The sequence below is a fragment of the Lithobates pipiens genome, unplaced genomic scaffold (assembly GCF_037356315.1).
Source record: "Lithobates pipiens isolate NorthernLeopardFrog02 unplaced genomic scaffold, aLitPip1_a1.2 Scaffold_57, whole genome shotgun sequence".
In the NCBI taxonomy this organism is placed as follows: Eukaryota; Metazoa; Chordata; class Amphibia; order Anura; family Ranidae; genus Lithobates; species Lithobates pipiens.
The window spans coordinates 2510029-2537354 of record NW_027507879.1 but is presented as its reverse complement, the minus strand read 5'-3'; the positions used below and the strand labels follow the sequence as shown (position 1 = coordinate 2537354).

The 27326-nt window shown below is 43.5% G+C and overlaps 1 protein-coding gene across 2 annotated transcripts in view; it reads right to left on the bottom strand.

Annotated features, from left to right (window-relative positions):
• Positions 1 to 27326, bottom strand: part of CDKL1 (cyclin dependent kinase like 1) — a 113479-nt gene that overhangs the window by 68589 nt on the left and 17564 nt on the right. Inside the window, exons 1-2 of one of the 2 annotated variants that reach the window (XM_077467603.1) lie at positions 23175 to 23322; positions 8869 to 9131 (exon numbers count right to left, since the gene is read on the bottom strand). In XM_077467603.1, the coding sequence (XP_077323729.1) occupies positions 8869 to 9131; positions 23175 to 23244 (333 nt within the window). In that variant the 5' untranslated portion in view covers positions 23245 to 23322. Of the gene's footprint in view, positions 1 to 8868; positions 9132 to 23174; positions 23323 to 27326 lie in introns of those variants that run through there. The other variant, XM_077467604.1, reaches the window with a different exon arrangement.

Genomic DNA, 27326 nt, shown 5'->3' with positions numbered 1-27326 from the left:
ACAACCAGTTGGCTCTTTATGCTGCTTGTCCTTCTTCCAGTCTAAGCTTTGCTATCCAGGCGGTGTTACTATTCGGATACCAAGTCAATTTGAGGTACTTAAAGTATTTGTGTTTTACCACTTCAGCACCAGAAGATTTACCCCCCCCCCCCCCACCCCTTCCTGACCAGGCCATTTTTTTTGTATACGACACTGCGTTAATTTAACTGATAATTGCATACACAAATAAAAATTTCTTCCTTTTATTCCAACACATAGTGCTTTCTTCTGGTGGTATCTGATCACCTCTGCGTTATTTATTTTTTGCGCTATAAACAATAGACGACCAACAATTTTTAAAAAAAAAAAAAAAAAATTACTTTCTGCTATAAAACATATTTATACAAAAAAAAAAAGGTAAAAAACTAATTTGTTTCTTCATCAATTTAGGGCAATATGTATTCTGATCGCCGCCATTACTAGTAAAAACATTTTTTTTAAAGTCCCTAAATCTATCCTATAGTTTGTAGTTTGTATAACTTTTGCGCAAACCAATCACTATACGCTTTTTGGGATTTTTATTTTTTTTTACCTAAAATATGTAGCAGAATACAAATTGGCCTACATTGATGAAGAAATTTGTGTTTTTTTTTTTAATCTTTTTATTGAGAATGTTTTATAGCAGGTAAAAAAGTAAAAAATATTGTTTTTTTTTTCAAAATAGTCGGTCTTTTTTTGTTTATAGCGAAAAAAAAAAACTGCAGAGGTGATCAAATGGCACCAAAAGAAAGGTCTATTTGTGGGGGGGGGGGGGGGAAATGACGTCAACTTTGTTTGGGTACAGTGTTTTGCACGACAGCGCAATTCTCAGTTAAAGCAACGCAGGCCGTATCGCAAAAAATGGCCTGGTCAGGAAGTGGGTAAAACCTTTCGGAGCTGAAGTAGTTAAAGAGGAAGTAAACCCTGATGGGTTTACTTCCTCTTTTTTTCCCTGCAAAGGTAAAGCATAATGGACTACTATGCATCGCATAGTAGCTCATTATGTGTCACTTACCTGACACAGGAGCCAGCGAAGTCGCCGCTGATCCCTGTAGTCCGCCGCATCCATGTTGCTGGTGGCGTCTCGCAGCTCCGACGAATCACAGCGGCGAAGCCGCGATGACGTCACTCCCGCGCATGCGCAAGGGAGTCGCGTCTCGCAGCTCCGCCGCTGCCACTCGGCGAAGCCGCGATGACGTCACTCCCGCGCATGCGCACGGGAGTCGACAAATTTGGCAAATCCATTCATGGATTTGCCGCATTTAGTGCGCCTGCGCGCCGCTGTCTATGGCGCATGCGCCGTAGACAGCGGTGCCCATTTTCGGGCAAATATCTCCTAAACCATATAGGTTTAGGAGATATTGCTTGGACCTACAGGTAAGCCTTAATCTAGGCTTACCTGTAGGTCCAAGTTGTTTGGAAGGGTTTACTTCCTCTTTAAATAGAGACGTTGGGACAATGGTACGTGCCAACCTGGATTTTTTCAGCCAACGACCTGCAGTTTTAAAGTAACAGACTTGCCTATCTTATATGTACATTTTGTACAATACCCACAGTTAAGAGAAACAACCTATTAGGATGGAGGGCCAGTTCACAACACATGCAGTCCAGTGCATTTTTTTTTCTGCATCAAAAACGCGTTGAAAGAAGGTTATATGGTTTTCAGTTGCATAGTAAGCTCTTCTGAGCAGGGCCCTCTTTTAAAGTAGAAGGTCCTCTTGGATTTTATTGTATTGTAACTGTATTGTCTCCTATTATATTGTAAAGCGCTGCGTAAATTGTTGGCGCTATATAAATCCTGAATAATAACAATAATAATAATAATAGTTCACGCCAGTGCATGAAGTTCCAGTGCGTTCCAGTAAACAAAAAATAGAATATGCTAAATTTTTGCTGCACTGGATTGTACTGGTATGCGGTAAAACGCATGAAAAACACACTGGAACGCATGTCCTTATTTAAGGTTAATAAAAAAGAGGGGGAAAAAAATGCACCGGACTGCATCAAAAAACACACTGAAACGCGTCAAAAACACGCATGCGGAAAACCATCTGGACTGTGTTTCTATGGTGTGAACTGGCCTGGAATACAATTATGCCCCGTACACACGGATGGACATTCCAACCACAAAATCCATCGGACTGTTTCCGACGGATTTTGTCCGGACCTGGTGTTGCATACACACGGTCGGACAAAGTTGTCGGAAAATCCGATCGTTCGGAGCGCGGTGCCGTTCGTTGTGTACGACGGGACTACGTAGACGCTAGTAGCCAATAGCTTTGGTCTTCGTAATTTGATCTGAACATGCGTGGCACTTTGTCCGTCTGAGTTCTCTACAAACGATCGGAATAGGGCTGATACAACTAATCGATTAATCGACAACTAATTGATTATGAAATTAATCGATTACTATTTTCATAATCGACTAATCGGCCAGTAACAAAACGGGCTCAAAAAAAACTAAAAAGAGCCCTTTATAGTACAAAGAGCAAAAAATCGCTACTGTAAATATTACTTTCACAGTTCTACAGTGAAAAAAATGAACCCCTTACAGTAGTGATTATTATTCTACTATAAAGGGCTAATTTTAGTTTTTGTTAACCCCATTATGTTACTAAACGTCTTAGACCTGGTTCACATCTATGTGTTTATTGGTGCTTTTTGCAGAAATGCACTACAGTTCATTTAGATGGTTTCCTATGGGACACGTTTACATCTGAAAGGGTCGGGGACTTTTAACGCACAATGGTGCTTTATCGGTTCAATATACTTCAATGGAGAAGCTGCAGAAAAGCGTGTAATGCGTTTTTGCAGCAATTTTTGTTTTTTAATCTGCCCCAAAAAAATGCAAATTGCAATACAAATCACGTGCGCAAAAATCAAAACGCACAGCAAAAAGCATGGCAGAAACAGATCAAAAGCAAACTGCATAGGTGTGCACCGAGCCTTATGCTGGCCTCACCGATCGATTTTCAGATGAGAATATTCAGACGAAAAATCTTTGTACATTCGCTGAATGAAAGAATTTAGTTTGAAATTTTCACTTGTTTTTAACATTCTGTTTTTAAAATGAATAATTTCTGAATGAAAACCACATCCACTGTCTGAAAATTCCTTTGACTAAGAAGTTTTCTATTATTTACAAATTTTCCCACCACTGTGGTTGAAAATGAACATCAATTTGACCCACTTTTTTTTTTTTTAAGGTTATTAACTGATTAATCGAAACAATCGGCCAACTAATCGATTATGAAAATAATAGTTAGTTGCAGCCCTAGATCGGAAACGTTTTTTTTTCTTTCTTTGGGGGGGGTAGGGGTAAGAGGTTAGGAAAGGATTGTTTAATGGAATGTTGAATATAATTGCATGAAGATGTTTTAAAAGAAAGGTATTTGTATAAATTGTATTTAAAACTGGAAAAATAAAGAATATACAAACGATCGGAAAAGTCCGATCGGATTTTTTTTTTGTCGGAAAATTTTAGATCCTGATAAAGCCCACACATGATCGGATTTTCCGACAACATAATCCAATCGGACCTTTTTTTTCCGTCGGAATTTCTGACCGTGTGTACAGGGCATAATCCCACTGTCCAGACAGGACATAATGGGGTTCCATAGAATATCATTATGAGTCTCGATGGCTCTACAACCGCACCGTAAAAAAATTATTAAAATGAAACAATGACTGTGACATACGGATGATAAAAGTAAGCCAATAAAAAAAAAAAAAAACTAAAAACTAAACTAAAAACTACAAATCCTCACTTAGCTACCATTACCGCTGTGTGAATAAACCATTATGCGGTCAGTCTGTAGTGGGCCCACCATTCTTCTCATTAGAAATAGCATCATGTGCAATGTCTGCCTTCCTCCCCCCTGTCATCCTATATCTCTCTGCGGCTCCAGGGATCTCCCTGCTTAAGTACAGTTGGGAAATGCGAGCAGTGAAGCCGCACAAGCATTAGAACCCTTGTCATGTTTTGGGTTGGCGGTGTCTCCTTGATTAATGAAATATTCACTCTTAACCTTTAGGTCTCCAGATTAAATTTCTGCAGAGACGCCGTCCGTTGTTTTGTACTTGTGCACAAGCATGAATGTCTTCCCTGAATGATAGGAAGGCTTGAGGGGATGGACGCTTGCTTACAGCAACGAGCGCGTGCGTCAGCATGGAAAAATGCTAAATATTGCAATGACATGCGATGCAAATCCCCTCGGGGATCCCTGACGTAGAAAAGACCAACGCGACCATAAAGCAAAGCGCATGTAATTAGCAGAAACCAATGCAAAAGGCTGCTTTCACACTGCTCCGTCGCATATGCATTTTTGCGGCATTTCTGGTGCGTTTTCTGGGTGCCTATTACCCAACATGCACCTGTGAAACCTGGACATGTGACTCAAACAAAAACAGACCAAAAACGCAATCGAGGCTGTGTTTTTGATGTACTTTCTCTTCATTTCGGTGGGGAAGTGTGTTTTTGGTGTGTGTTTTTTTTTTCTTTTAACATGCACCAAAAATGCAGTTAGGCCCCTTTCACACTGGGGCGGTGCGGGCGTTGGCGGTAAAGCGCCGCTATTTTTAGTGCCGCTTCACAGTCATTTTAGCAGCAGTATTCGGCTGTTTTACCCCTTGCTAGCGGCTGAAAAAGGGTTAAAACTGCTCGCAAAGCGCCGCTGCAGTGACGCTTTGCCAGCGGTATAGCCGCGCTGCCCCACTGATTTCAATGGGTAGGAACGGTTTAGGAGCGGTGAACTTTTTTTTTTTAACGTCCTGCCAGCGCCACCTATCAATGCTCACCAGTGGTGCCAATCAGTGCCACCTATCAGTGTAAGCAATCAGTGCCCATCACTGCCACCCAGTGCCCATCAATGCCACCCATCGGTGCCCATCACTGCCACCTCATCAGTGTACATCAATGAAGGAGAAACCTGTTTGCAAAATTTTATGACAAAATCTAAAAAAAATAAAAAAAAAAATTTAATTCGGTCTTTCAATTTTTTTAACAAAAAATAAAAACCGCAGAGTTGATCAAATACCACCAAAAGAAATCTCTATTTGTAGGGAAAAAATATTAAAAATTTTAATTTGGGTACAGTGTTGTAATAAGTTGTATGACTGGGAAATCGTCATTCAAAGTGCATCAGCGCTGAAAAGTGGTCTGGACAGGAGGGGGGTTTAAGTACCTAGTAAGCAAGTGGTTAAAGGTCCATGGACACTAGTTAAAAAAAAAAAAAAAAAAAAAAAAGCGCTGCTTCTACAGGAGTTTTGTGTTCTGCATGTAGAAGCAGCTCAATCTTATCTTGTGTCCATGCACATTCCGACGTTAAGGCTTCATTCACACCAGTGCATTTTTTCATGCTTTTTGCAGAAGTGTAAGACATTTTTTTGAACATGGGTTCCTATGGAACATGTTCACAATCAATGCATTTTTGTGCTTCTGCATTTTTGGAAAGGGTCAGGGACGGTGCTTTTTTGCATTTTTTCAATAGACTTCAACAAATAAGCTGCAGAAAAGCATGTAGTGCTTTTTAATCCAAATCGTGGCAAAAACACAGTACAATATCGGTTAAAAAAAAGTGGAAAGCACTGCTGAAACGCTCAAAAACAACATGCATGGGTGTGAAACGAGACTCATAATAAAAATAAAAGTCCAATGGGATCTTTTTATTGTATATTCCGACTGTGTGTATGCCCCATTGGACTTTTTACATCGAAAATTCACATGGACTTAGATAGAGAACATGTTCTATATATTTTTCCACCGGAACAAATGCCTATCGGTAAAAACGCTCATCTGTATGCTGTTCCGACGTACCAAAAACGACGCATGCTCTGAAGCAAGTACGAGACGCAAGCGCTTGGTGTGGTAGAACTAGCGTTCGTATTGGAGCTAGCACATTCCTCACGCTCCAAATCCTGTGATCTTTCAATGCAGCGCATTCTTTTAATGCTAGAAGAATGAAGTTGTTTTGCTGCTCCTATTCACACAGAGTTCTCACAAACATTTCTTTATTATTTCTCGTGATCTCATGAATAATCTTTTATTTTTTAAAAGCCAGATCTCTCTAATAATGTTTAGAATGATTTTTTATAGTCATTTTTTTTTTTATATCATCAAGATCTCCTTTTTTGGGGGGGATTATTAAAAAATTATCACAAACTGAACAGCAGTTAAAACTGAAAATCACGAGTCTGAAAAGCACGAGTCTGATGAAAATCACGAGTCTGAAAATCACGAGTCTGAAAATCACGAGTCTGAAAATCACGATTCTGAAAATCACGAGTCTGAAAATCACGAGTCTGAAAATCACGAGTCTGAAAAGCTAGAGTCTGAAAAGCACGAATCGTCTCTCACCAAACTTCTACTTGGGGTCCTTTTACACGGGGCAGATCAATTCTGATCCGCCCTGTGGATATCCGTTTGCTCAGCGGGGATCGACAGGGAGATGACAGGTCTGTCTCTGCACACTGCGCAGGGACAGACCTGTCACAGCGCTGCTCTCCCCTATGGGAGATCGGATGACGACGGACCGCAGTGCCCGTCGTCACCCGATCCGATCCGCAGACGGATGGAAAAATAGCTTTTTCCTCCGTTACACTTTTTCGGATCGGAGCGGGTCGGATGTCAGCGGACATGTCACCGCTGACATCCGACGCTCCATAGAGCTCTATGGAGCACCCGTTCAGGTCCGCCTGAAAAACTGACAGGCGGGCCTGAACGGGACGTCAGTGTGAAAGGGGCCTAACACGAGATTAGCAGAAGGAGCCGAAAGGGTGGCGCACTCGGTATTGAACTCCCTATTTCTAGTCCCGTCGTACGCGTTGTACGTCACCGCGTTCTTGACGGTCGAAATTTGTTGTGACTGTGTGTATGCAAGACAGCTTGAGCGGAATTCCGTCGGAAAAACCTTCAGAGTTTATTCCGACAGGAAAACTGATCGTGTGTACAGGCCATAAATCCTAGTATTAAAAAAAAATACTCAAAAAGAGCACTGGTGTTTTTTTTTAAAGCCAGTGTGCATGGACCCTATGTGTTAGAGAGTATATTTAGCATGGAGGACCTTTCAAAACATTTAAAGGAACTGCAGGATTTACACTCGTTCTCCACGGTGAAAGTTCCACTCCCAAAATTACCTGTGTTGAGTTATTGGGGCTCGCACCAGAATACCGGCATTAAGGTGCGCAAACACATGCCTGCTGATGTGCGAGTTGTGCATGTGTGTTGTGATGCAATGTAAAGCGCAGTGCTTGTTTTTTGTCTTTGTTTTACTTTTTTTTTATCATGAGTCATTTAATTCTATCCGCAGCAGTCAGCTGCAATGCGTTATAGCTCATCAGAAAACGTTGCGCGAAAAAAACAACCTGTCCTAATTTTTGGCAGACCACATCACTACAGTGCAGCTTTTTATTTCCTTTACGCTATTTGCATAAAATGAGAATATAAATTCTGAGTTGCATTACCATTACCTCTTTTATACAAATTATATATATATATATATATATATATATATATACACACACATATTTACAAAACGAGCAGTGCCCTCTGATTTCTCCTGTATTGAATCGTACTGTAATTGCGCTATCTGGTTTCATGTTGTTGTAAAGCGCTGCGCAAACTGTTGGCACTATATAAATCCTGTATTGTAATAATAATAAAAAATGAAATATATATATATATATATATATTTATTTATATTTATTAGCCCTTGTACACACGGTCGGAGATTCCGACGGAATGTGTCCTATCGGACCGTTTTGTCGGATAATCCGACTGTGTGTGGTCTCCATCGGACTGTTTCCGTCGGAGTATCCGACAAACCAAGTTTTCCAACTTGTCCATAAAATTTTCAGACAAAATGTTCCGATCGGACATACTCCGATCATGTGTAGCCTACTCCGACGGACAAAGTGCCACGCATGCTCCGATCAAATTCCTAGACCAAAGCTATTGGCTACTAGCCTGAACGTAGTCCCGTCGTAACGAAATAATGTCATCATGTTATGTACAATCGGATTTTCCGACAACTTTGTCTGACCGTGTGTATGCAACAGTTTCAGACAAAATCCGTCGGACAAAATCCAACGGATTTGGTTGTCAAAATGTCCGACCGTGTGTACAAGGGCTTAGGGTTCGCGCAGATACCAAGCATTTTCACGAGTACTCATGAAAATATCCCGATACTCGAAAATGAATAATATGCTAAAATTCAACTGCAAAGAAATGCATACGACTTGAACAGGAATGCGGTGCGATCGTACAGTATGCGGTTTCCCCCACCGCTCCTGGGTTAACCCAGACTTGTCAAAGTCATTTCATCCTGGGTCCCACCCAGGAGTGGTGGGGGAAACCAGGACAGGAATCGCAACTGCATTTCTGTTCAAATCGCACGCAATTCTTTGCAGTGTGATTTGAGCCTATTCATTTTGCATTAACTCAAATCGAACAATCGCAAAGGTTCTGGGTATCGAAGCATTTTTCATGAAAATACTCAGTATCGGCGTAACCCTAATAAATAAATATATAACATAATTTAGTTTTATAAAAAGGGTAATGGCAAGCCAGTTCAGTATTTATATATTCTCATTTTATGCAACTAGTGTAAAGGAAATAAAAAGTCGCATACACGCAGATGAGGGCTCATTCAAACAAGCATTGGCAAGACACCGCAAAGGTATCGTTACATCGCCGAGTGCTTGACCAAAAACTATCGCTACTTGTCGATAAAAATCTGGAATCAGTGCAACCCCAATGTATACAATTAGTGTACTGATTGAAATGAAATCAGAAATCTAAAATATAACCAGAAATATTTACACCCAGGCACCACATACAGAACTCCCAGGTACCTTAAGCATGCGGATCTCGCGCAGAGCAATCTTCTTGATCACCGGGTCATCTTCGGATTCTAGGAACTTCTTCACTGCCACAATCTGCCCCGTGTCTCTGTTCCTGCATTTAAAGACAATTCCATAGGAACCTTCACCGATTTTACCAATTTTCTCATACTTCTCCATGAAGACAGAAGCAGAAAACTTGATTTGGATCCTTTCTGAGTAGGTCCCCTGTCGGTCCTCCTTATGGATGTCTCTCGAGTGTCTCTGGGCGGTACCTGGAAACAGAACAAAGCAGCCCGTTGGTGAACAAGGCATTGAATAGCAGAGCACAGATAGAGGGGCCTTGATATAACAAGACCATTTATGTCACAAGAACGCCTTTCACTGAAGAGGCCTGCAAGCTATTGTCAAACTCTAGAAAAGTTTGGGAGGGGGGAAACAATCCCGAAAAGTCATTGAACTTTAGAAGAACTATTAACCTTTAACTGAAAAGTGAGTACAATTGTTCCAGTGAAAGAGGCTTCGACTAAAATAAATAATGAGACCTAAGTGACATTTGTGCTCTATACATTTTTTTTTTTGACTCATTGCTTGTGTGTTATTGCATTTTGAATTACGACAACCTGTTCCTTTTTATTGCGCCGCCAACACACAGCAACGCATATTCATGCACCATTTTTTTCATAATGCAGAGATCCACAATGCTCATATGGTTCACATCTGAAAGTTGCTTTAAAACCCGTGTGCGATGGTGCGTTGGCTAAATATGTCAGGATGTAGTTTAAAGTGGTTGTAAACCCTTACAACCAACGTTGACCTACAGGTAAGCCTAGATTACGGCTTACCTGTAGGTCCAAGAAATAACCTACATGGTTTAGGAGATATTTGCCGAAAGACAGGCTGTCTATGGCGCATGCGGTCAACGGCGATATGCCGCGAGTGGCGGCTCCTGTGTGAATGCGCGGGAGTGACGGCTTCGCCGAATGACAGCGGCGGAGCAGCGAGACCCACCGAGAAGATGGATGCGCCGGACTACAGGGGACAGCGGTGACTTCGCTGGCTCCTGTGTCAGGTAAGTGACACATAATGGACTACTATGCGATGCGATGCGATGCATAGTAATCCATTATGCTTTACCTTTGCAGGGAATGAAAGAGGAAGTAAACTCATCAGGGTTTACTTCCTCTTTAAAGGGGTTGTAAAGGTTCGTGTTTTTTCACCTTAAAGTGGTGTTGCCACCAAAAAATAAAAAATAGTTCAAAATTCTTAAAAAAAAAAAAAAAAAAAAAAAAAAAAAATCGGAAAAAAAGTTTTTTTTACTCACCTCTAAATGCCTGTTGCTAGGGGGTCCCTCGTAATCTGTCTTCTTCATTGTCCGGGCTGGTGACATCACTTCCCCTCGCGCCGCACAGTCATCTGGGACCTGTCACATGTCCCAGATGACTGTGCGGTGAATCACGGCGCCCTGCGCCGCTCGCGTATACGCAGTGGGTCCCCGGCTGTGAAGCCACAGCCGGGTGCCCACAGTACGAATGATGGTGCCGCAACGAGGGGGGGCTTCGTTCCCCCGCATTGCTGGACACTGTGACAGGTAAGTGTCCGATTATTAAAAGTCAGAAGCTGTAGTATTTGTAGCTGCTGACTTTTAATTTTTTTTGTTTTAGGGGTCACCCCCACTTTAATGCATCCTATGCATTAAGGTGAAAAAACACATGTAAGTGACCGGCCCCCAGCACCGCCCATTTTACTTATCTGAACCCTCTAAGTTGTCCCACGGGGACGCGCCTTCTCTCTGCTAGGGTGTTCTCGGCTGTTGATTGGATAGATTGATAGCACCGCAGCCATTGGTTCCTGCTGCTGTCAATTAAATCCAATAATGTGGCCTCTGGGGGTGGGGCTGAGCCCTGCATTTGGTGTTTATAGAAGCCGAATGCTGGACTCGGAAGCACGCCCGCAAGGCGAGAGAGCCGCCGAGGGACCCCAGAAGACCAGGCTCGGGGCCACTCTGTGCAAAACAAGCTGCACAGTGGAGGTATGAGATGTTTGTTATTAAAAAAAAAAAAAAAAAAATGACCTTTAGTGTCACTTTAACTAAAGAAAAGAAGGGGGGAGGGATGAATGAAATCTTAAAAAATTAAATAAAATGAAGGGTATGTAAACTAAAACTTAAAGCAGAGTTCCACCCTAAAGTGGAACTTCCGCTCATCGGAACCCTCCCCCCCCCTCCGGTGTCACAGTTGGCACCTTTCAGGGGGAGGGGGTTCAGATACCGGTCTAAGACAGGTATTTGCACCCACTTCCGGGCATAGACTCCCAAGGGAGTCTATGCCTCTTCCTGTCCCGCCGCGCTGTCTGCTGGGACACACACGGGTCCCAGAGACACCGCGGACCATTCCCATTGTGCTGAGCGACTCGCGCATGCGCAGTAGGGAACCGGGAAGTCAAGGCGCGGCACTTCACTTCCTGATTCCGTCACCAAGAATGGCGACGGCAGCAGCCGAGAGCCGAGCGATCGATCGGTCTCGGCTGCCAACATCGCTGGAACCCGGGACAGGTGAGTGTCCATTTATTAAAAGTCAGCAGCTGTAGTATTTATAGCTGCTGGCTTTTAATACATTTTTTTCGGGGTGGACTCCCTCTTTAAAGAGGAACTACAGTCTGCTCACATAATTTGTAATAAAAAAACATCTTTGCCATTCTGAAGCTTCCCTCCAACCACTTTGCATATTATTTTATATATACTATGATTCTGTACTTGCCAAATATGCTGTATAAATCTCCCTCCACTGAGTCTGGCTGCAACCATTTCAACTGTGGGCAGCTGAAGCTGCTGCCTGTTCACTTCCTGGATTTACACAGAGGCCCACCTCCAGCTCTGCAGCCCTCCATCCAGCTCTCATTGGCCCTCTTATGACTCACCCCCCCCCCCCTTTCCTGGCAAACTCTCATGAGAGTGAGAGAGAGAGCTGTGCATGATGTCATAAGCCTAGGCTAATGACCAGACAAGAAACAGAAAGTGGGCTGTGTAAGTTATTTACTGGCAGAAAAAAAAAATTTAATATCCAATGTTAAAACAACTACAAGGGCAGAAGATTTATTAGATGGAAAGTTGAAAAAAATGACTGTAGGTCCGTTTTAAAGTTGTTGTAAACCCTTACAAACCACTTTGACCTACAGGTAAACCTAGATTAAGGCTTACCTGTAGGTCCAAGAAATATCTCCTAAACCTACACGGTTTAGGAGATATTTACCTGAAGACAGCCGCCGCTGTCTATGGCGCATGCTCCGCAGATCGCGGCAACATGCCGCTCGTGTCGGCTCCGTGCACATGCGCGGGAGTGACGTCATCGCGGCTCCGGCGAATCACAGCGCCAGAGTAGCGAGACCCGGAAGTCGCTCCGGGATCCATGGCAGCGGCGAAGAGGAAGACGGAGGACCGCTTCGGGGGCTTCGTTCTCAGCTAAGTTATTTATAACGAGCTAGTATGCTATGCATACTAGCTCATTATGCCTTTGCCTTGCAGAGTGCGTTTTTTTATTTTGTCTTTACTTCCTCTTTAAGTGTGTGTAAAATAAGGTTAAAGCGGGAGTTCCGCCGTTTTTTTTTACTGCAGCTGCTGACTTTTAAAATAAGGACACTTACCCGTCCAGCGCGCCCGCCATGTCGTCACCTGAAGCCGATCTCTCGATCGTCTCTCGGGTGCTGCCGCCGCCATCTTGGGTATGGGAATCAGGAAGTGGAGCCTTTCGGCTTCATTTCCCGGTTCCCTACTGCGCATGCGCGAGACGCGCTGCGCAATAAGGATGGTCCCGCTGCCTCTGGGATCTGTGTGTTTCCCAGCAGGCAGCGGGGGACTTTCGGAAAGGGGCGTAATCTACGCCCCTTTCCGCAGATAGCTATGCCGGAAGTGGGTGCAGATACCTGTACTGTACAGGTACCTGCACCCCCTCCCCCCTGAAAGGTGCCAATTGTGGCGCCGGAGGGGGGGGGGGTTCCAATGAGCGGAAGGTCCACTTTAGGGTGGACCTCCGCTTTAAGGAGAGCAGTATTTTCAATATGAAGCCATGATTGAGAACACGGGGACATCTTCTCATCACTGTGTACCGTGGTTATGTGCCACTTGTTTTTTCCTGATTTGAAGTTGTGTGCAAAGTTTGCAACTTTTTTGCTGATTTATCTAAAATAAAGAATAAAAAAAATACAAAAAATACATGGGGAATGACCTCAAGCTAGCAGGAGGAAAGTTCAAAACTAACCTTAGTAGGTAATATTTTACAGTAAGAATAGTTGCCATTGGTGTGCGCGGCCCATTTCATTAGGGTGTGCACCCCAGAGCACAAACACACATGCAAGTATATCAGCAGAGCAGTGGACGGGGTCAGTAGAGCAGAGATTGGTGTCAGTAGGGCAGTGTACGGTGTCAGCAGTTTTTTTATTTTTAATATTATTTTATCATTTCTTAATTTTTTTTAATTATTTCTTTACAATTTTTTAGGGGCCCTGTTGGGGGGCTTTGGTGAAATATATATAAAACAGACCCCTGGTGTCTCACTTTTGAGGCAGAGAAAGGGATTGAGGACACGGATTCCCCAGTCCCTTTCTCTGCAGCCTCAGCTGCACTGGACAGTGAACTAATGGGAAGCACTCTGTGCTGAGAGGCTTCCTGTTCATTCACAAACTGAAGCACAGTAAACATAGTTTACTATGCTTCGGCTAAGAATAAAGAAAAGGAAGGGGCCAGGAAATTAAATATTTACTGGCCACTTCCCCTGTTCTCAATCCTGAAACATCCTCCACAGCAGCTGGCGGGAGAGGAGTCGAAGCTGGCAGCACTGCGGGGGGAAACGGGGGTGCCAGGAAGCAGGGGGAATCGGTCCCACATGGGGCGATTAGGGTGTGCTCAGGCACACCCTGTGCACATGCCTATGTTTGATGCTTAGAGCAAACTTCCAGGAGAGGTAAATGAGTCAGTCTACAGTAAATCAATTTAAACACGCTTGGGACAAACATAGATCTAGACCAGGGGTGTCCAAACTTTTGGTCTTTTCCGGGCCACATTGGAAAAAGAGGAATTGTCTTGGGCCACACATAGAATAAACTAACAATAGGGATAGGGGACAAGCAGAAAATATCGGACAGATCACAAGTTAACAATCACCGATCGGGACACTTTGCTAGGTTTTCTAGGAACGGGGTGGAGGGCTGTTTATGTGGACAGCTTTACCCCGGATGCCTGTATACTTAGATGTGACGTTTTTTTTAAAGGGGTTATAAATGCAGAAGGTTTTTTATCTTAACGCATTTAATGCATTAAGATAAAAAAAAAAGCCTTCTGAATGTAGCAGCCTCCCCAGCCCCCTAATACTTACCTGAGCCCCATCTCTCTCCAGCGATGTCCACGAGTGTCTAAGCCATCCAGGACTCTCCTCCTGATTGACTGAGACAGAGCAGCAGCGCCACTGGCTCCTGCAGCTGTCAAAGTCAGTCAACCAATCAGGGGAGAGAGGGGTGGGGCCAGGTCAGAGCCCCGACTCAGCTTGGGTGCCCCCATAGAGAGCTGCTGGCTGAGGGGGCACTAGATAGGAGGGAGAGGCCAGGAGCAGCAAAGAGGGACCCGAGAAGAGGAGGATCTGGGTTGCTCTGTGCAAAACCAACTGCACAAAGGAGGTAAGTTAGCAGATCCATAAATATGTTTGTGTTTATTAATCAACATGTGATTATATATGAACAAGCACAATGTATACAGTGTCTTTATATGTATCTGATGTAAAACTATAAAAACGTATTGATGAAAAAAAAATTACTTATGCCCTGTACACACGGTCAGACATTCCGACCACAAAATCAGATTTTTTTCCAGCGGATTTTGTCCGAAACTGGTGTTACACACGGTCGGACATAGTGGTTGGAAAATCCGATCGTTTGGAACGTGATGACATTATGTAGTTACGACGGGACTACGTTGAGGCTAGTAGCCAATAGCTTTGGTCTCGTACTTTGATCTGAGCATGCGTGGCAATTTGTCCGATCGGAATTCTCTACAAAGTCCGACCGGATCATATTGTCGGAAATTTTTTATATTCAGCTCTCAAACTTTGTTGGTCGGACATTCCGACGGAAAAAGTCAGATGGAGCCCACACGCAGACGGATTATCCGACAACGCGGTCCGATCGGACATTTTCCGTTGGAATTTCCGACCCTGTGTACAGGGGTTTAGTATCGATTCACATCTATGCATGTTGCTTTTGAGCGTTTCTGCAGTGCTTTTTGCGGTGCTTGCCGTGTTTTTGGGCACACGTTTTTGCCGCGCTTTGCGTTTTTTTTTACAGTGTGGTTGCTTAGTAACCATCTATATACAGTGTAAAAAATGAAAGAAAAAAAATGCAAAATGCAAATCGTGGCAAAAACAGGGTAAAAAACGCGGTACTTGCGTTTTGGATGCAGGTCCATTGACTTTTATTACATGCAAAACGCTGCATTTTGCATGAAAAAAAAAAATTCCCGACCCTTTCCAAAAACGCAGAGGCACAAAAATGCATTGATGTGAATGTGTTCCATAGAAACACATGTTAAAAAAAATTCCCTGTATTTCTGCAAAATGCTTCAAAAAAACGCAATAGTGTGAATCAAGCCTAAGCCCTTGTACACACGGGTCGGACATTCCGACAACAAAATCCGTCTGATTTTTTCTGACGGATTTTGTCCGAAACTGGTGTTGCATACACACGGTTGGACAAAGTTGTCGGAAAAATCTGATCGTTTGTAACGTGATGACGTAATTTAGTTACGACGGACTACGTTCAGGCTAATAGCCAATAGCTTTGGTCTCGGAATTTGATCTGAGCATGCGTGGCACTTTGTCCGATCGGAATTCTCTACGGAGCATGTTGTCGGAATTTTTTTTATATCCAGCTCTCAAACTTTGTTGGTCGGACATTCCTGACGGAAAAAGTCAGATGGAGCCCACACACGGTCGGATTATCCGACAACACGGTACGATCGGACATTTTCCGTCGGAATGTCTGACCCTGTGTACAAGGGCTAAGAGCGCCTTATTAATATGCTGTAAATGGGCCTCAGAGGTCGCCTTTGGATTTCGTGGTTACTTTCACTGGGGCAGACCTTCAACATACACAGCAGGATCTCTTTCTTTTAGCACATTGTCAAAGTGTGAAGTTGAGGTGTAATTTAATGCTGCAGAACAAACGCAGGCCTTCAGACTGAAGCGAACGACAGACCGCCTGACTCCAGCAGAGCCATTAGCTGCTCTATCGCCGGTGAACCGATACATCGCGACTTTGTACCTCGAGCTTCCAGTTTCCCTTGTCACTTTCTTTTCTTTTTTCTTTTATTTCATTTTCTTTTGTATTTTAATCTCGTTTGGAAACACAGTGAGGCCCGTCAGTCACGGTAAATGAAATATGAACGCAAAGTATTTCTGCGGTTTTGCAGGTGAAACAAAATACCAGAAGTACGAGGTCCGTGTACACACTAAAAATGTAATTTAATGATCTGACATCGAATCGGGTCAACATGACACTTCTGACTTCTATGTAAGCGGAAGAGGAAAATCATTTTATAATTAGGCCTCATGCACGCTGGATGAATATACAAATGCCAGTAGCTTTAGCTGTAGAATGCTGCTGTAAAACAGTGAGGGTTTTTTTTAGCATCTCTTTTTTGCGTTTTTAAGCGTTTGCGTTTTTTTTTTTTTTTTTAGCAAAACAATACTCCCACAAAAGCTTATGGCTCAAAAACATTCATAAATGCAGAATAGCTGCGTTTTTCAGACTCAGTTTTTTAGCTCTTTCCAGCGTTTTTCAGCGGTAGAGCGTTTTTACAGCTGAAAAACTACTCTTCAAACCTACTAGTTCTGGGGGGGGTTTTTTCTGCCAGAAAATGCCCCTGCCAAAAAAACAGCTGATAACAGCCCATGTGTGCATGGACACATAGGATGACATGCTGGGGAGTTTACTGGCTGTGGAAAAAAAAAAAACATTTGAAGTCAAAAACAGCAGCTGTAAAAACATCCAGTGTGCATGAGGACTAGTGGCCTGAACACACGGTCGGAAATTCCGACGGAAAAGGTCCGATCGGATTATATTGATGGAAAATCCGATCGTGTGTGTGGGCTCTATCGGAAATTCCGACGGAAAAAATTTGAGAGCAGGATCTCAAATTTTCCGACAAAAAAAATCCCATCGGACTTTTTCCGATCGTTTGTAGAGAATTCCAATCGGACAAAGTGCCACGCATGCTCAGATCAAATTACGAGACCAAAGAAATTGGCTACTAGCCTCAATGTAGTCCCGTCGTAACGAACGAACGTCATCACGTTGCGAACGATCGGATTTTCCGACAACTTTGTCTGACCGTGAGTATGCAACACCAGTTTAGGGCAAAATCCGCTGGAAAAAATCTGATTTTGTGGTCAGAATGTGCGACCGTGTGTACAAGGCATACGTGATTGTAAAGTCAGAAGGTCTTTTTTTTTTTTTTTATCTTAATGCATTCTATTCATTAAGATAAAAAGCCTTCTGTGTACAGTAGCCCCCCTCGGCCCCCCTAATACTTACCTGAGCCCCATCTCTGTCCACGAGTGTTTCGGTCGTCCAGGACTCTACTTCCTGATTGGCTGAGACACAGCGGCGCCGTCATTGACTCCCGCTGCTGGCAATCAAAGTCAGTTAGCCAATCGAGAGAAAGAGAGGGGGGCGGGCCGAACCAAACTGAATGGACACACGGAGCTGGAGCTCAGCCTGGTTGCCCCCATAGACAGCTGCTTACTGTGGGGGGCACTCAACAGGAGCCAGGAGCACAGAAGAGGGACTCGAGAAGAGGAGGATCTGGGCTGCTCTGTGCAAATTCACTGCAACAGAGCAGGTACAGAGCCTTGAAAAAGTATTCATACCCCTTGAAATTTTCCACATTTTGTCATGTTACAACCAAAAACGTAAAACGTAAAAGTATTTTATTGGGATTTTATGTGATAGGCCAACACAAAGTGTCACATAACTGTGGAGTAGAAGGAAAATGATAAATGGTTTTCAATTTTTTTTTTACAAATTGTGATCGTCTCTCTGTGGAGCCGCTTCACACATCTTCGCAGCGCCTCCAGTGAGAATTGCGCAGGAGCCCTGTACGTCTTTTGGCCCCTTTCAGGTCTGAATTCAGCCAAAAATTCGGGCTGAAAATGGACCTGAAATGGTGAATGGAGACGCACCGGACTCCTGCTGTGAGCCACTGCGTTCTCCAGTGTAAACCCAGCCTAAAGCCAGATCCATTAAGATATGGTTTGATGAGTTTGGTGTGGAGGAACTCGAGTGGCCTTCACAGAGCCTGAACTCAACCCCTCTGAACACCCTTGGGATGATTTGGAACACCAACTGTGAGCCAGGTACCCTCATCTATACATCAGTACCGGACCTCACACATGGGCACACATTCCAGCAGACATCCACAGAAATCTTGCCTAGTAGAGTGGAGGCTGTTACAGTTGAGAGGGCCAACTCAATATTAATGGTCATGGTTTTGGAATGGGATGTCCCATTTCAGTTTGGTGTGTAGGGCCTGCACAGAGCCCTGACCTCAACCCTTTTAGAACACCTTTGGGAGGAATTGGAATGTCCATTGGTTTTCTCATCAAACATTAGTACTTAACCCCACAAATTCTCTTTAGGATTAATGGACACAGATTCCCCAGAGGCACAGTCTAAAACAGCCATTCTCAACCAGGGTTCTGTGGAACCCTAAGTTTCCTCCAGATTTGGCTAGGGGTTCTTTGAGCTGTGGCTGATTTATCTCCTATTTGATAGTGCCTACATAGTTTTGAGCCAATGCCACTTAGAGGAGCCAGTGGTATGACACCAAATATATTCATAGCTTTCTGTAAGGGGGCCATTCTTACCACCACTGTAAAAAAGGGCATTCTTCCCAATGACCCCCCATTAATGGGTTTTATCAGGGGTTCCTCGAGACCTGAAAATCACTTTAAGGGTTCCCCTGGGGTAAAATGGTTGAGAAAGGCTGGTGTACAACATTGTGGGAAGCCTTTTCAGAAGAGTGGAGGATATTATAGCAGCAAACATATGGCCAACTCCGTATTATCGATTATTATTCGGTACTATCGGTTTTATTGTCCATGTTCTTTTTATTTTTACATGTAAAATTCTCCAAATGAACAATTGCAAGGCTATATAATGGTTTTGATTTGTTGTTCATTTTCACAATGCAGGTCTACAGCTGGCCACCCCAGATCTCTCATTTACTTTTAAAAGCAGAAAACAAAAATGACATTTGGACTTCAGGAAAAAACAAAATCCTTCCTATCTGCCCGAGAACCGGAAGTGACGCTGGAAGTCACTCCGGTCCTCCAAGGACATAGAGCCGAGTGGAGGCCATCTTGCCCTCACTTGACTTCCGGTCTAGCCATTGGTCGCACCAGATCGTTTCCAGGTTTACCAACGGCTCCGGTAAGCTTGGAAACGACCGGGAAGCCTATAAAAGAGATCCTGTGGCAAATCAGCCACTGGGAATACTTATATCTTGTAGATAATCACCCACAGTAAATAATGATACTGGGGTTATGGCAACTAGCTGCTGCCTTAGAACCAGAATTTAACGTCAAAGTAATGACATATATTTACCGTGTGCGGTAGGCAAGTGGATAATTGCAGTTCCTGTCAAAAAATGTATCCAAATACATAAAGCAAACAAGATTACATTTTTTTCCATTCATGTGTATTACTGAATTTTTTTAAGTGGTTGTAAACCCATGGGGGAAAAAAAAGAAAAAAAAAAGCAACCTGCAAGGCAAAGGCATAATGAGCTGTCTTCGGATAAATATCTCCTAAACCGTATAGGTTTAGGAGATATTTCTTGGACCTACAGGTAAGCCTTAATCTAGGCTTACCTGTAGGTCAAAGTGGTTTGTAAGGGTTTACAACCACTTTAAGCCCCATACACACTATCAGATTTTCTGCCGATTTCTGTCTTCAGATTTACCAAAGCCTTGTAGTGCAAGAGCCTGCCTGATTGCATACAACTCCTAAGGTTTGACCTCATATTATATGGTTTTAGTAAATCTGAAGGAAAAAATAAGCAGAAAATCTGATAGTGTGTACGGGGCTTAAAAAATTCAGTAATACACATGAATGGAAAAAAAAATTAAATCTTGTTTGCTTTATGTATTTGGATAAATGTTTTGGCAGGAAGAGCAATTATCCACTTGCCGACCACACACGGTAAATATATGTCATTACTTTGACGTTAAATTCTGGTTCTATGGCAGCAGCTAGTTGCCATAACCCCAGTATCATTAGTGTGTATGGGGCTTAATATTGCCCAGAATAGAAAAAAAGCAGATCATTTAAGTCAAATTTTTACGTTCCATACTTTTATTATTAGGCTTCATGCACATTGGTTTGTTGTAAATGTGATTTATCCTCACAGGAGAAAATCTGCGTTAAAAACTTACCTAAGCTGCATTTTTTTAAACCAGTTTAGAAGAGTTTAGAAGAGTTTGGGAGTTTATTTCATTGGGCAGAACCTTAATTTATTCTGGCCATTAAAATGAATAAATGCTGAAGTGCTAAAAGCGCCAAGAGCAAAATAAAAAAAAATAAGACTCATAACATACAAAAAAAGTAGCATAGAACAGAACGCAGTAATGGAAATGACTCGAGGCACATCAAACATATACCGTATATGTTATTATCAAGGTGGAGCACATGTCCAACAAAAGAAGACAAAAGAGAGCTTCAGGCTTTAACTGGCTGAACCTTGAATAAGATAAGAGAGTGGCTAGACTTGTATGTATTGGGCCCCATGGCTCCCACATTTACTCAAATTGTTGTTTAGTGTCATTCCTTGTACTAGAAATCTTTTCATGTCTTTTCAGTCAATACAGACTGAAATTTCATACAAACAAATAGTAACAGTTGTCCAAAGTGTAAGAAAAATGCTCTGACGCGTTTCAACCCAACCTAATGGGGTCTTCTTCAGAGGGGCAGTCTGCTGGAAAAAACACACCGTAAATGTGTAGCAGCTATTGTGTGCACACATGGTATATATACAAACATGGCACAAACATTTCACATAGTTACCCCAAGGTGTGTATCCAAAGTGCAAAATCGAAAGAGAGTTTTGGTTCTGCGTGGAGATCCCTTTAAAATAGGTCTTCTTTCCTCCTTTAAGGCGTCTGTATTGTATATCCACATTTTTTACAGTATTACATTTACAGTATTATTGTCCGCTGGAGCTAATTTTTTAATTTCTATGTTTACATTTTCCCTTTTTTTTTTACCAATAAACTTTGGATTATTTATAAATACAATTTGACCCATAATTCTGCTGCCTACAAATCCCATTTCTGGGGGAGCATTTCCCATTTTTTTCTAGCCCTAATTAACCAGTTCCCGACCGGCGCACGCCGATGTACGTCAGCAGAATGACACGGGCAGGCATATTGGCGTACAGGTACGTCTATGTCTATATGCCGCCCTGCCATCGTGCGCTCGCGTGCCGGTCGGGACCCCTGTGAGTCCGGTCGCAGGTCCCGCGGGCTCGATCGCCGCGGGGATACCCGCGATCGTCTCACGTGGGGAGGCTGAACGGGGAGATGCCGTTGTAAACAGCATCTCCGCATTCTGCCTAGCAACAAGTGACGCTGATCTCTGTTCCATGTGATTGGAGCAGAGATCAGTGTTCACTAACACAAAGCCCAGCCCCTCACAGTTAGTAACACACCCCTAGGAACACTTAACCTCTACACTGCCACCCCCTGGATAATCCCTTCACTGCCAGTGTCATTTACACAGGAATCAGTGCAATAATTGGATCCTGTCTAAATTGTCCGTAGTATGTATGAATGTGAGTTAGGGATCTTAGATTGTAAGCTCCTTAAGGGTAGGGACAGATGTGAATGTACAATGTATATGTAAAGCGCTGCGTAAATTGATGGCGCTATATAAGTAACTGAAATAAATAAATAAAATAAATACATTTGTATAGCAGTGATTGCTGTATAAATGACAATGGTCCCAAAAATGTGTCAAAAATGTCCGATGTGTCTGTCATAATGTCGCAGTCACAATAAAAATCGCTGATCGCCGCCATTACTAGTAAAAAAAAAAATTATTAATAGAAATGCCATAAAACTATCCCCTATTTTGTAAACGCTATAACTTTTGCGCAAACCAATCAATAATCACTTATTGCGTTTTTTTTTTTACCAAAAATATGTAGAAGAATACGCATCGGCCTAAACTGAGGGAAAAAAATGTTTTTTTTATATATATATTTTTGGGGGATATTTATTATAACAAAAAGTAAAAAATAATGCGTTTTTTTGAAAATTGTCACTCTATTTTTGTTTATAAAAACCGCAGGGGTGATCAAATACCACCAAAATAAAGCTCTATTTTTGTGTGGGGAAAAAAGGACGTCAATTTTGTTTGGGAGCCACGTCGTACGACCGCGCAATTGTCAGTTAAAGCGACGCAAGTGCCGAATCGCAAAAAGTGGTCTGGTCTTAAGCCAGCAAAATGGTCTGGTCTCTGAAAGTGGTTAAAGTGGTTGTAAACCCTTACAAACCACTTTGACCTACAGGTAAGCCTAGATTAAGGCTTACCTGTAGGTCCAAGAAATATCTCCCAAACCTATATGGTTTAGGAGATATTTGCCCGAAGACGGGCACCGCTATCTACGGCGCATGCGCCGTAGACAGCGGCGCGCAGGCGCACTGAGCGGGGCATCGTCGATGACGGCAATGCCGCGAGTCTCGGCTCCCGTGCGCATGCGCGGGAGTGACGTCATCGATGTTCCGGCGAATCACAGCGCCGGAGCAGCGAGAACCACGGAGACCCACCAAGAAGATGGATGCTCGGAACTACAGGGGACAGCGGTGACATCGCTGGCTCCTGTGTCAGGTAAGTGACACATAATGGAGTAGTATGCGATGCATAGTAGTCCATTATGCTTTGCCTTTACAGGGAATGAAAGAGGAAGTAAACTCATCAGGGTTTACTTCCTCTTTAAAGAGACATTTAGTATCCTCCGATGCATTTAGGCCATTGTTCAGCTTATAGGATAACCATTCTGCCATGTAAGACAGTTTACAAAAGGGTATTGAGTAAACGCTCATGTGTCCCATGGCCTGAGCAAGTCAAATTTTTAGTCCTAGCAACATATGCAGCTAGAACATGACACAAGCCATCCCATCTCATGTGTTTGTCATAATTAGCACAGAGGAAAGCTATCCTATAGTGAAGGCCCTAGTAAATGTGCACTAGTAAAGAGTAAGCGTAATTCTACTCACCGGCAATAACCCCTGACCCGTAAGCGGTGGACTTGGCCATTGTGCCAGGACACTTGTTCGACAAATGCATAGGGACTGCTCCTGCCAAGGAACCAGCTATCAGTCAAGCCTTGCCGACAATCTCTCAGCAGCTCCTGTCAACACCATGACATTATTCCAGCACAGTCACAGCAGGACAGCAGAGAGGAGACTTGGCTGCTTTGCACAGGGGCCGGCCTTTTTCTTGGCTCACCAGTCTGGGAAGGTGAGGAGATCCTAGAAACAAGATTAGTCTAATAGGAGTATCTGCCATGGGACTGCTGAAGTGAACCTATCATTACCAAGCCCAAGCATCAAGAGATATCAGGCATTTCACTAAATTGCTACCGCTGTCTAGGAAACGTTTCCTGTATGCTGCAATTTAAGAGGATCAGTTCATTTTCAGACAAAGTACACTTATCCTTTCTGAAACCCCCCCCCCCCCACCCCCCACCTCACCCGAATGAAAAAAAAAACCCACCCAGGCACATACTTACCCTGATCTTCTGGTGTTCGTTTACATCTTCAATGCGTAGCCGCACATGCACAGTCCTAAACGGGATTGCTGGATAAATTTGCAAAAAAACAAAACAAAAAAAAACGAGTTGGTCTTAAAGTGGTCGTAACCCCTTAGGCTGCTTTCACACTGGGGCGGTATTCAGGCGTTACAGCGCTAAAAATAGCGCCTGTGTAATGCCTGAAAAAAACCGTCCCCTTTAACTCCAGTGTGAAAGCCGGAGGGCTTTCACACTGGAGCGATGCGCTGGCAGGACGGTGAAAAAAGTCCTGCTAGCCGCATCTTTGCAGCGGTGAAGGAGCGGTGTATTCACCGCTCCTAAACCGCTCCTACCCATTGAAATCAATGGGACACCGCTGCAATACCGCCGGCAAAGCGCCGCTGCAGCGGTGCTTTGCGGGCGGGTTTAACCCCTTTTCGGCCGCTAGCGGGGGTTAAAACCACCCCGCTAGCGCCCGCACACCGCCGCTAAAACGACAGTAAAGCGCCGCTAAAAATAGCGGCACTTTACCGCCGACGCCACTCCCGCTGCAGTGTGAAAGCAGCCTTACAAACCACTTTGACCTACAGATAAGCTTAGATTAAGGCTTACCTGTAGGTCCAAGAAATATCTCCTAAACCTACACGGTTTAGGAGATATTTGCCAAAACACAGGCGCCGCTGTCTGCGGCGCATGCACCGTAGACAGCGGCGCACAGGCGCACTGAGCACGCCGCTGTCAACGGGTGGAGGCTCCCGTGCGCATGTGCGGGAGTGACGTCATCGCAGTTTCGTCAAATGACAGCGGCGGAGCAGCGAGACCCACCGAGAAGATGGATGCTCCGGACTACAGGGGACAGCGGTGACTTCGCTGGTTCCTGTGTCAGGTAAGTGACACATAATGGACTACTATGCGATGCGATGCATAGTAGTCCATTATGCTTTACCTTTGCAGGGAATGAAAGAGGAAGTAAACTCATCAGGGTTTACTTCCTCTTTAAAGTGGTTGTAAACCCTTACAAACCACTTTGACCTACAGGTAAGCCTAGATTAAGGCTAACTTGTAGGTCCAAGAAATATCTCCTAAACCTACACGGTTTAGGAGATATTTACAAAAAGACAGCGGCACGCAGGCGCACTGGGCAGGCCGCAGATCAGGGTGATATGCCGCTCGTGTCGGCTCCCATGCGCATGTGCGGGAGTGACGTCATCGCGGCTCCGGCAAATCACAGCGTTGGAGCAGCGAGACCCGGATGTCACTCCGGGATACATGGCAGCGGCGAACATGAAGACGGAGGACCACTTCGGGGGCTTCATTCTCAGGTAAGTTATTCATAATGAGCTAGTATGCATACTAGCTCATTATGCCTTTGCCTTGCAGGTTGCATTTTTTTTTTTTTAAATAGCCTTTACTTCCTCTTTAAATTAGCTGCACTTTTACATTCGGTGTATTCAATGCAACAAAATGTAATGCCGCGTACACACGATCGGAATTCTCGTCGGAAGAAGCTCTGATGGTGTTCCCGACAGAATTCCGATGGAATTCGGCTCAAGCTGTCTTGCCTACACACGGTCACACCAATTTCCGATCATTTAGAATGCGGTGACCTCCACCGCTTACGACGCGACTAGAAAAAAGAAGTTCAATAGCCAGTAACCAATAGCTTCCGTGTCGTAGTTGAATCTGGGCGTGATTTTTGGCGTGTCGGAATTGCATACACACAATTTCCGATAGAAAGTTTTTCCATCTGGAAAATTGAGAACCTGCTATCAATTTTTGGCTGGCGGAATTTCGGACAGCTAAATTCCGATGGAGCATACACACGGTCGCATTTTCCGATTAAAAGCTCTCATCTGTCTTTTTCTGGCCAGAATTCTGATCGTGTGTACGCGGCATAAGAGTGGCGCATTTTAGAACTATCTGAATTTGGTGCCAGAACCAAAAGTGTCACGAGGGAGTTCTATTGAGTTCCTCCCCATGGTGTTGAGGCAAAAAAAGGGCACTAAAAGTAATGTTTGGTACACACTACTATTTTTTTTTTTTTGTTCAACCCAGAAAAAAACAAAAACTGACCTCTCCGGTCGGATCCCTGTACTGACAATCCGATGTTAGTGCAGGGATCTCCCCTGCTGAGCTTCTTTGTTCTGATAATGTATGGGCAGCCTCATGCTTGGCAATCTCTCAGCCCACTGGGTTGAATAAAAATAAATAAAAAACTTACCATGTGCTTTAGACTAAAATGAGTAAATAAAAAGGTACTTTTTTTTTTGTTTGTTTTTAGAGCAAAAAGTGTAATTACTTTATCAAGTTTTTGACAAGTTCACAATGCGGGGAATTCACCCTATTTGTCTTTGTCCCTGTGGTCATTGACATTGTTACAAAAGTAATAAGATATTCAAAACACCTTTTGTGTTTTATTGACTACTGTATAATCGGGAATATCTACTGAGCAGAGATTTCCACTTACTCTACTTTCTGTTGTGTCTCTGGGGCATAAACTGAAGGGAAATATCCTCAAGGGACAAATAAATAAATGACAGGAGTTTTAACCTTTCCCTAGTCTCTGTAAAGCCAAAACGTATTTTTTTTTTTTTTTTAATTTTGGATAAAGACTATATAGAGACTGAATCAGATTACGGAGTGTGCAACCAGTTTAACCACTTCAGCTCTGGAAGATTTACACCCCCTTCATGACCAGGCAATTTTTTTTTATGTCCTTTTTCCCCACAAATAGAGCTTTCATTTGGCGGTATTTGATCACCTGCGTTTTTGTTTTGTTTTTTTCTTTTTTACGCTATAAACAAAAAAAGACAATTTTGAGAAAAAAAAACGTTTACTTTCTCCAATAAATTTTTTTAAAAATCTTTCATAAATTTTTAGGCCAATATGTATTCTGCTACATATGGCTTTGTGCGCTGGTCCAATCATTTAGTGGAGGGGGGATTATGGTGTGGGATTGTTTTTCAGGGGTTGGGATTGGCCTGTTAGTTCCAGTGAAGGGAACTCTTAGCCCTTGTACACACGGTCGGAGATTCTGTCGGAATGTGTCCTATCGGACCGTGTTGTCGGATAATCCGACTGTGTGTGGTCTGCATCAGACTGATTCCGTCGGAATATCCGTCGGACCCAATTTTCCAACTTGTTGGAAATATTTTCCGACAAACTGGTCTGATCGGACATACTCCGATCATGTGTAGAGAATTCCGATCGGACAAAGTGCCACGCATGCTCAGATCAAATTCCTACACCAAAGCTATTGGCTACTAGGCCCGAACATAGTCCCGTCTTAACGAAATAACGTTATCACGTTCTGAACGATCGGATTTTCCAACAACTTGGTCCGACCGTGTGTATGCAACAGTTTCAGACGCAATCCATCGGACAAAATCCAACGGATTTGGTTGGCAGAATGTCCGACCGTGTGTACAAGGGCTTAAAGTGGTTGTAAACCCTTACAAATCAAGATCATAGATCAAGGCTTACCTGTAGGTCCAGGAAATATCTCCTTAACCTACACGGTTAAGGAGATATTTTACAAAAATAAGGCACCGCTGTCTGCGGCGCTTGCGCGCCGTAGACAACGGCACAAGGCGCACTGGGTGCACCGCAAGTGAAGGCAAACATGCAGCCACTTACG